Genomic DNA, 10,909 nt, shown 5'->3' on the forward strand with positions numbered 1-10,909 from the left:
TGTTATTTATCATTTGATATAGTTTATTTTTGCCCTCTGATCAGAGCCAAAAGGTCCAGAACTTTTGTGTTGAATATCTGTGAGCAATTATTTTTTTTCTTGTGTGATAACGAGCAACAACACTAGAGCTATAGACAGGATTAGATTTTAGATTTAGGTATCATCCTAATAAAATTTTACCAATTAAGTGTTTTGGTACTTATGTTAGGACCGGATTGAATTAGATTGTACTTTGTCAAATCCAAATTCAATTTAAAGTTTTTTGAATTTAAGAAATTAAGTCTAAATCTGATCAAATTTTTGTTGAGTTTAGTACGAAACATTTTTGTTGAATCCGAATCCAATTCATTTCAATTAATATATAATATATTAATTTTTTTATTTATTTAAATTCATAATATTTTCTCATAATAGAATCAATGAAATTTGGACTTATTCTATCACCTCCACAAACTGGATGAGTTACATACATTTTTAAAGTGTTTCATAACATGATGTGTATATTAATGACTTTACTTAATCAGCAAATTTGAATGGTACTAAAGAAAAGTACTGTCCCATTAAATTTAAAAATGTTGAAGAGTGAATGAAGACACAACATGGGCCTTCCATTATGTTGAGATTAATTATGGCGAAAGGAGTAGCCGGAAGACGATGATTGCCACGCCCATGAAAGTAACTCCGATGTTAGAGTAAAATAAAAGGTAGTTTAGAGTGTCAATTAGGTTTTTCTAGCTAATTCAACTTTAAGCCAAAACTCTCACAATTGCTAGTTAATCAACATTTTTTTGACATTTTACACTATTCACAAATTGCACTTTGACTCTCGTTTGTGATTTATACGTGAATAAAAACATAGTCATGTGGGATCTTGTTAGATTCGTATTAGTATGTATTTTATTAATTTGTACTTTTTATAATTTTTACAAATACAAAACTAAAGATATATGTCCTCAAAATTTTGCATTGGCATGCGTGAAAAATATAAGTGTGTGGATTAAATTGAAACAGATGTAGTACTACTATATACTTGTAGCTTGAATAGGTCCCACTTGAAGTAAGATAGTTTTTTTTTTTGTAGAGAGAATATAGAAATTGTTTATCAAAATTTCCACATGGGCACACAACTTTAGCTCAAACAAATTGGTATAGTTAAGCTACCAAATGAAATTTCAGGTACTCACTCCAATAATCGAGCTAATTGCTTATTTTTTTTATTTGCTAGCAAGTCCCTTTGAGTATGTACAATGGGTGGGTTGGTCTTAATTGGTCTTTGAGTTTTTTTTCTTTCTCTCTCCTTTCCTCCTTTTTACACCTCACATCCCACTAAAACTCCCACCAACTCATCTTTTTTTTCTCACAATGGTTTGGTTGGTCTTACTTGGTTTTTATATTTCTCTCTTCTACGTTTATCAAATCCCACAATATTCTCTCTCTTCTTCTGCTTCTATTTTTATATGAAATAGATGATTTCAATTAATAAAAGCTAATTAGATTACGTCAAATTAATTACGATAAATTAAATTACGTTACAAGCTAATTAGCTAATTAGCTTACGTTAAATTAAATTAGCTAATTAGTTTACGTTAAATTAAATTACGTTAACTTGACATTATAAATTAAAAACATGGTTGCTAAACGCAACCTTACTTTACCAAATACAACCCTTGTAAATATCCTGAATACCCTTTTTTTTTGTAACTCCCTTTCTCACCTCCTTTTTCCTCCCTCTTTTCTTCATCTTCCATTTTCCTTCGAATTTTCATCAGATTTCTCAATAACAGAACAAATTGAGATTAGCTACTTGTGCGTGGAAGACATATCCCAATTCTTTTTCTGACGAGAACAAACAAGCAAGAGCATGATATGTTTATGGTGTATTTTGGGTTTGACGAGAAGGGTATTTTGGATTTGTAGAGTGCTTGATATGTTGTTTTCTTTTAACTTTGGTGTATTACTGCATCTGTGATCTGTCTCCACAAAGGTAGGGTCAACGAGGGATTAATTACTTTTTCACAATAAATGCAGACTTCGTGCAATTTGTGGAAACAATATATAATGTTTCATACAAATTACACGAAATAGTTTATGCCGTTTTGTTTAATTTACACGAAATAGTATGCACCGTTTCTTGTGTATTGTATGAAATAGTGTCGACTATTTCATTAATATTGCACAGTTTGATATATTTCCGGGAAAAAAATTGAGTAACTTGCTTACAACTGATTAAAGTTCATATGGGTCAGAATTATTGTCTATTGAATATCACATTCAAATTTATAATTAATTTTTTGTAATTTATGTTTCTCTAACTATGGGCGAAGGAGTAGAGAAGTTTTTTTTTTGAGATAAGTTTTTTTAGAGAGAAGGTGAAAATAAGAGTTTAAAGGGCTACGTTTAGTAAAGTGGGGTTGCGTTTAGTAAAGGGAACACATTACATAAGATAGATAATTTTAAAAACATACATACATGAAATTTTAGTGAGATGTGAATTTTGTGGGTGGTTTGGATTAGTTTGGGAGTAATTAGGATTATTTGAATCCATAATATTGGTTTAGTATAAATAATATAGGTAGGAAAGAGTAATTAGAAAAAAATAGGTTGGGAAGAAGTTTGGTAAAATATATGAAATTTGGAATCAATTTATAGATAAAAATATTTTATACCCGTTATTGTAATATTTTTTTAAAAATAATAAGCTGATTTTTTTTATTAACATTACAAAATTTAGAACGTTGCAAATTAAAGGGAAGAGTGTTGTAGACAAAAATGCCAAGTGACACGCTACCATTGGAGGGTCATTGGAGACGTGCACTCCATCTGAGGTCCTGCTAGTCTGAAAATCAAGACCAACCAACTCTAAGGACCAATTGCTCCAATAACAAAGCTAAGTAAAGCTCGCTTTACTTTTTGCTAGACCAACCTAAAACCAAGCCATTGTACACGCTCTAATGCTCACAGTTGAAGTTGATCTAGAGATGTCTTGTTATATGTTGTTCAGTGGCCCCACCTCACTGTACTTCATGTACACGTAATATTGACTTATTGGGTTGAACAAGTATTAGGTGAGATGGTCTTATATTATACCTTATTGTGAAAACTAATATTGGTTCGAAAAGCTATAATCTACTATCTAAATAAAATTATGAATCTAGTATATATGAAGTTTACCAAGATTCCTGTAAAAAAAAAAAAATTTAGCAAGATTGCACATCATGACTAATTGATTATAACTAGATTGGTAACCTGATTAAAATTTTCAGAGATTTGGATTAGACAATATAAACTTACATAAAATTAAATTTGAACTTGTACGATTGCACCCGAATCAAATTTAACTTGAAATGAATTAGACCTAAAGACCACCCATACAAACACAAATACCCAAAATTTTCATCGTTGACATGACCAAACTCAACATATATGCACCCGAATCAATCCAACTTTATTCAACCTGAGTTATCCAATCCATAACTGATCGTACGTAGATATTGGAACTTAATGCACCCAAATTAACCCACCCAAATTCAACTCAGAAATAAAGGTAACTTGGCATGATCCAATCCAATATGACCCGAGGCGTAGGACCCGTTTGCCAAATTTAGTGTTTGACACCACCAAGTTAAATACTCATTGGAAGCAACTATGTGGAGATTTTCCTTTTCCATTATGGTGTCAAAATAAGGCCACATCGTATCATATCATCCACGTTGTAAACGGTTTTTAAATCTAGCAAACCGATGCTACTCGCAACATACAGGTGTAAAAAAGAATCACATTTTAGGTGGGTTAAAGGGATTTCTCATGGTTTGAACTGATATTGATTGTACGACAACCACATTATCCTTGTTATGCATCACCGTGACCATTGCTGCGATCATGACCGAAACCACATTTTTGAACTATGCATCCCATTACCCCATCCCCTCTCTACACGCTTGAAACATCTAATATCGAGTTTGTGATTTGAGATAAATATCCGAGTTTGGGACCTATGTTTACTTTTAAAAAATTTGTCACTCCTAGTAATAGTTGTGGATAATTTAGGATATCAAAAAACACTTTCACAAATTAGAGGATTCTATTAAAAATCTAAAAAGGTAAAAGATGGACAATCTTTTTTCTTTTCTGATTGGTCTTTCTTTAAATGTAATTCCTTTACTTGTATAATTGCTAACTCAAGAATAGGGTGATGTCGACACGCATATCCTAAAAGACAACTTGTGTTAAAGCGTAAACTAGTAGATAACGTGATCCCACCAGCTCATCTCAAGTTGTTTAAGATAATATGCTTACTCTCTGATTTCATATCATATTTAGTTTCTTGTTTCAAACTCTATTAAACTTTTTCTAAAGTTAAACTATTGGATCTTATTATATGCTAGAGGATTGTATCAACTAAAATGTGTATTGATCTGTACATGTAATTACTTTAATCGTAAATTAAGAGAATACACAAAAACAGATAAGCTTTAGGGTGTGCTTTTAAGCCTATGTAAGTATCATTGGCTATATATATGGCCCCTTGATTAAATATGCGATTATTAGTGGAAAAGATTAAGATGGACTTTGCCTCTTGACATGAAGAGAATATAGAATAGATTTCATATCCCTTAACAGATTTTTGTCAGAAACAACATTTTAAATACAAGTTTTGCGAGAGACTACCTTATAAAAAAATCTGGCAAAATAAGATCTTAGAAATATTTTTTGCGAGGAATAACCTTGAATCATTTTCTCTGCGTTGACCAAGTATTTTTCGACTTCGATTCACTAAAATCAAACATGACAAAGCACGTAATATACATTTCTTATGTTTCAACCCCATTTTCCTTCATATACTGATAATTTTCCTTCATATACGGATGAATTCAACGTAGGAAAATATTTGGTCAATGTCGAAAAATAGAGAGAAAAAAAGAGATCAAACATAAGAGATGCAATTCACGTGCCCTCCACATGTTTGTTTTAACGAGTCAACGCTAAAAAATGATTGGTCAATGCTAGAAAATGGGTTGAGGTTATTTTTCGCAAAATATTTTCTTTTTAATGTCTTATTTGGTCAGATTTTTTTAAAAAGACTATATATTGCAAAAACTTATATTTAAAAAGTTGTTTTTGACAATTTTTTCATCCATTAATTGAGTTTTTACGGCTCATGCTATTCAGTGCATAATTTGTGATTTATGTTGTTTCCTACGGTGGAGCTTATTAAGGTTTAGTATAAAAAATTAGCAATGTGGTGTAGCATATTCCTATGTGTTTTTGGCTTCGTTTGCTGTACTTGCTGACAGTCAGATCTGAGGGAGACATTTAATCATTTACTAACTCCATTATTTTCTTGTGAATCATTTATATTATACTTCAATATTTCTTATGGATCATTTATTGGAAATTTTGTGGATCATTTATTGGAAATTTTGTGGATCATTACTGGAGATTTCACTGATGTTGATTCGCAAAAAGATTTCCGAAAATAAAAGAAATTGGATCTATGTTTGTTTTCATAAAAATAAAAAGTAAGTTCTGAATTTTAATTATCATAATGAAATTAATCATTTAGAAGTCTTTATTTTTGTCCTACTACGAGGAGTTTCCCACCGCCTTCGACTAGTGGACTAATCTCCTGCGGAAATTTGCATGGGTACCTCGACTAGTGTACTAATCTCCTACGGAATTTTGCATGGGTACCTCAAAGGGCAGCATCCCTCCCAACAGGGATTTTTTCCATACCCAAGGCTCGAACCTGACAGGCTGACCCCTGGGTAAAAGAGCGAGAGGCCCTTACCACTCACACCAATTCTAGTTGGTTAGAAGTTTTTTTTTTTAAATAGGGAAGAGTTATCTTTTCCTTATTTATTTTAATAGGATACACTCAAATACTATTAGCTAAATTGGTTTATCTTTTCTCAAACCACTTGAGGAATTAATCTCTTTCAGATCTAAACGTAATACTACAAAAACCAAATGCATTTCGCATCATCATCGACAACGCTAACACCAATGAGTATTAGTGGATTATCCAGCAAATCCATCAGTTGGCCAAAGAGTTCTTCTGGTTGAGAGTTCATAAAGTTTCTAGAATGCAAATTCGAGAAGCACAAAAGATGGTCGGACAATATGTCACTACTATATCCTGCTTCTCCACATCCTTGTAATTTACAGTTCATTTTACCAATGTCAAAAAGAAAAAAAAGTTCAACAACAACAGTACAACACTGATGAGTATTTGTCTTACCAATTTTAGACGGATGAAAACTTTCATATAACAAAATGATGGTGTGAACACCAACAATAATTTCCCGTGATCGAAACTATTGGTTTATACGAACAATTGCCTGGTTCCAAATGTCACAAATACCTACTCAAGATTTTTGCCTATTTCCATAGTTTTTCTTCTGATCTTGAGCAGGTATTTTGCAATGTGTGGCACATGGATCAGGGGTCACTCCAGAAGATATTTGGGGAGTTTTCTTATACTGGATGCAAACCATAGGCTCATAAAACTTAGACAATCGATCACGTCTCCCGTGCAGGCAAACTACAATCGATCAAAAGCATCCTAATAAAAATGCAAAACTTTAGGTGTGTTTGTCCTTCCTAAGAAGATTGTTAGAGAAATCACGAGTTTTTGTAGAATTTTTTTGTGCGCAGGAGATTACTCACCCCTCTAAAAGAGCCCTTGTCTCTTGGGAGAAAATTTGTATGCTTAGAATGGCTAGAGGGATACATGCTAGAATTCGGGTGAGCAAAAACATGGCACGGTAGCCAGGTATTTGAAGTTCCTTTCGTCCCTAGCTAATTTAACAGATAAGTTATGGGTGAGATGTGTACGTGCCTAGACAAAAATATCAGACTTCACTGTCACTGTCATTTTTTCTGGATGATGGAGTAAAACTAGTTGTTTGTACTTCTCATGTGGATAGTTGTGGTGCTTTGGACAAGCTTCTTAGCAATCAATGGATGGCTAATTTAGCACCAAGAAGATGTTTGAGCTCTTGTAAGGTCAAATTCCAGAAGGTCAAGTGGAGAAGGCTGCCGATTCAAAGAACAGAGGCTGCTAAAGCTCATCAACATGAGCCAAAAAAAAAAAGCCTGAGTTTGGGCAGAACGATCGGGTCGGTTTTTGTGGGCAAAATTAACAGACTTTTGGCATGATTCGGAACCTGTTGTCTTAGACAAATATTGCATTGGGCCCAAAAACCCAAACTAGCCCGACCAACAGCAAGTTTGGGCACAATTTACGGTCCAGCCCAAGCCACTTTTTTGAGCAAAAATCCAGCCTAACTCAACCCATGACCAGTATTTAATCATAACCAGCTCTATATTATAAAAATGTGTTTATGGGAATACTATTTATGAAATTTGGCAGAAACAATAGAGTGAAGTTTGTCGAGCAATTATCTTGACAGCAGCCTATGGGATATCTGAATCACAAAAAAAGATGCCGAGCTGACAGCTTCTTTGCTTCCTAAATCCTAGGTCTATTTAGTGGCACTTGAGTCTGCTTAGTGCGTGAGTTTACAGGTACAAAAATCAAGTAGAATAACCACACAATGAAGAAACTTTCATAGTAAAACAATATTATAAAAGAACAAATCCTACAAACTGTAGTAAATCACCATAAGCTACAAGGGATCATTTAAACAAAGCAAATTAACTTCACAAGTAGCCAAAAGACAGTGATTCCTAACCTTCAAACCTCTCCTAAACCGATTCTCAACCACATACTCTTCAAACTTCCTAACCATCTTTACAACGAAGTTCTCGCCTTCACCAGTCAGTGGTTCAGTAAAAACAGTCAGGAAACCATTCCGGTTCCCAAAAGCAATATCAGTGAACCGGCGATCACCCACCATAACAACCTCCATATATTGACAACCCAGTTGCTTCTCTATTTCCTCTGCACTTCCAGCTGGCTTCTTCACCCTATGTCTTATTACTCTGATCCCCATTTCTCTCTCCAACGCCTCCGCTTTTGACTCGTCCGGGTCAAACTCATATAGCCCCACCGAGTTACTGAACACAGCAACATTCTCTTCACCGAAGACAGCTTTGCATTTCTCTAAGGAAACCTTTAGTGGGTCCCATAAGTTCAAAGAGTAAGGTAAGGTGATTGTGTTATCCTTGTCGAAAACAACCCCTTTGAAGCCCCTACGATGGAGTTCTTCCCAATTTATATAACGTATATTTGGGACTTTGAGGTGAGAAAGAAGCAAATCAGGGTCCTTTGTGAGGATTCTCAAAGCAAAAATGATGCCCTCGAGATTGAATCGTTGGCCTATTGCAGCTTTCAGTTTTGCCCACGACATGTTTGTGAAAATGGAGCAGAAAAAATTTGAGGTTTCTTCAACACTGAGGATGATGTTTTCTTTCTCTCTACTCACACAGAGATTGTTGGGTCTCTTAAGTGGTCTTGTTTTGGTCTTGATTTTGATTTGGGGTAAATTAAAGAAGTTTTTTGTGCTGCAACTTGGTGGGGGTGAACATCGGCGAATATGTGGCAAGGACAGCAGGGGAATTGACTGTGGGCAGATGAGGTTGATCATGTGTAGTTGGACTGACCGTAAGCTTGGGCTGAAATGTTTAATTAGAAATTATTAGGCCTAATAAGAGCATCATACACATTGCCCAATTTTTAAAACAGACCATCGCAAAATTATTCAAAAAATTTAACCTGTATAAATAAAAACAAACTAGGTGAGTGCTTGTGCGTTGCAGGGTTAATACAACTCAAATAGGTCAATGGCTCAACTATAAATTTGTAGGTTCTATATGGTATAGTGAATCATACTTTTGTTAGTTCCCTCCACCATCCTTCAATCATAGCACAATAATTTTACCAAATTATACAAGAGCTATTAGGAGTGATACACTCGCAATTATAAAATACCTAATTGACAAATTTTTAAACAAAATTTTCTACTTTTATTTCTCATCTTTCAATCATAAGTTAAAAAATTTAAACAAATTATTCAAGAGCTATTAGGAGTGATACACTCGCAATTATAGAATACCTAATTGCAAATTTTTAAACATAATTTTCTACTTTTATTTCTCATCTTTCAATCATAAGTTAAAAAATTTAAACAAATTATTCAAGAGCTATTAGGAGTGATACACTCGCAATTATAGAATACCTAATTGACAAATTTTCAAACATAAATTTCTACTTTTGTTTCTCATCTTTCAATCATAAGTTAAAAAAATTTGAACATATTATTCAAGAGCTATTAGGAGTGATACACTTGCAATTATAGAATACCTAATTGACAAATTTTACCCAATCAACTACTGGAACAAACCAATAATTCATTGACTATCACCAATATGCAATTATACATTCAAACAACCAAAAGATTAAATGACAGTGGACCTAAATTCTAATAATAGAAATCACACATTCACAACAATTGACTTGTTTAAAATAAAAAATCACACCAATTCAACATTTTATCCTCCGAACTCCATTTTGATGGAGTAACTTGAATTCTAATAAATCACGAAAATCAGAAATTCACAACAAATCACTAGTTCCAATTCACAAATCACAACAAATTTCATTATTGACGGAGTAGTTTCGATTCTAAATAACAATCATTAGTTTTGAAATAAATAAATTTGGGTTAAAAAAAGGAGCTGCAAACTTACCTCTCAAAAAATCGGTGGGCGAGCGGAGGACGGAAACATTAAGACACGAGTGGGGTTGGAGTAATACGGAGGTGCAGCGTGAGGTCTGAGGAGTGAGAAAGACTCAACTTATTCAAGTTTAAACCTGTATTTTGCTTTTTTTTTTTTGGGTGGGTCTTATGGGTAAATGAAGGTTTTGGAAGATCAAAAGTTCTTGCAATTTAACCTGGTTTCGGTTGCGGGAAGATACTTTTGAGAATAGGGGATGGTAAGGTAAACTCTTTCCCGAAAAACCCTAGTGAGAATCGAACTTCCAACTCTAAGGTTGGTCGATTTTTTCCTAATCACTAGGTTAAGTTGAGCTTGGTATAAGAAAATTATTTAGGGATGTCTCTGTACCTTAAGAAAACGACGATCCGATATATGCAGTCTTTAGGGCTTTTTGTGCATAAAAACTAGTAAAAGTTATTTAACGCTTATTTATACTCTCAAAGGAATCTTAGAATTATGAATCGTTGACCTAGAACTAATAACTATTATTTGTTGACAACTCGCAATTTCTCAACGAGCCTAACTAGTTTGCAAATTATTGGAGCTTGGCTCAAAATTTTCTAGAGATGTGCATAACAAAGTTCGATTCGAAAAATTTGTGAGCAGGCTCAAATTATATTTTAGCTATATCATTTTTTATATTATAAAATTAAATGAAAAGCTATATTTAAATTTTGCACAATAGTTGTTAAAAACCCAAATAAAGTAGTATGAACTTATGTATATAATTTAGTTTTTTTTTAACTCAAATTCATTTTTAAGGTAAGTTTAACTAGAAAATTAAGCTCGATACTTGGCTCGAGTTCGAGTAAAATTGTAACGAGTCGAGCCGAGCCTGTTCATTAACACCCCTATTCTCTAATATAAACTTTATTTGATGGTTTCCTGTTGGTCATAGCTCACGTACTGCATATAGAGAATATAATTTTTTTTTAAGTATCACTTGAGGGAGGATAAAGAAGAAATCCTCAAATGAGTCATATGAGGTTTGATCCCTAGACCTCAGGTATACAAGATGAAAAGCGATTCCACTACTCCACCACCTCAACCTCATATAGAGAATAGAATACTTTATGACATTATACCCAAAATAAATGCAAAAATTATTAAAAGAGACGGTCTAATTTTAATATAAAAGTAGACCTAGTTACTAAATAGATTAAACTAGTCACCGAAAGAAATTAACTTAGTCACTATTGGGCTAATTTTCTTTTTAATATTGGGCTTA

At 33.5% G+C, this 10,909-nt stretch overlaps 1 protein-coding gene across 2 annotated transcripts; it reads right to left on the reverse strand.

Annotated features, from left to right (window-relative positions):
• Positions 1-7,557: 7,557 nt before the first annotated feature.
• LOC104884389 (phosphatidylglycerophosphate phosphatase 1, chloroplastic/mitochondrial) lies at positions 7,558-9,963 on the reverse strand. 2 transcript variants are annotated; one of them, XM_048634974.2, is made up of 2 exons: positions 9,652-9,963; positions 7,558-8,677 (listed from the first exon to the last, which is right to left on the reverse strand). In XM_048634974.2, exon 2 carries the CDS (start codon positions 8,547-8,549, stop codon positions 7,629-7,631), a length of 921 nt encoding a protein of 306 aa, XP_048490931.1. In that variant the 5' UTR covers positions 8,550-8,677; positions 9,652-9,963; the 3' UTR covers positions 7,558-7,628. The 2 variants fall into 2 exon arrangements, with proteins under 2 accessions (XP_048490931.1, XP_010667332.1); XM_010669030.4 differs by having other exon boundaries at positions 7,558-8,577; positions 9,652-9,950.
• Positions 9,964-10,909: the final 946 nt, after the last annotated feature.

This window comes from Beta vulgaris, chromosome 8, assembly GCF_026745355.1.
Source record: "Beta vulgaris subsp. vulgaris cultivar EL10 chromosome 8, EL10.2, whole genome shotgun sequence".
Taxonomy (NCBI): Eukaryota; Viridiplantae; Streptophyta; class Magnoliopsida; order Caryophyllales; family Amaranthaceae; genus Beta; species Beta vulgaris.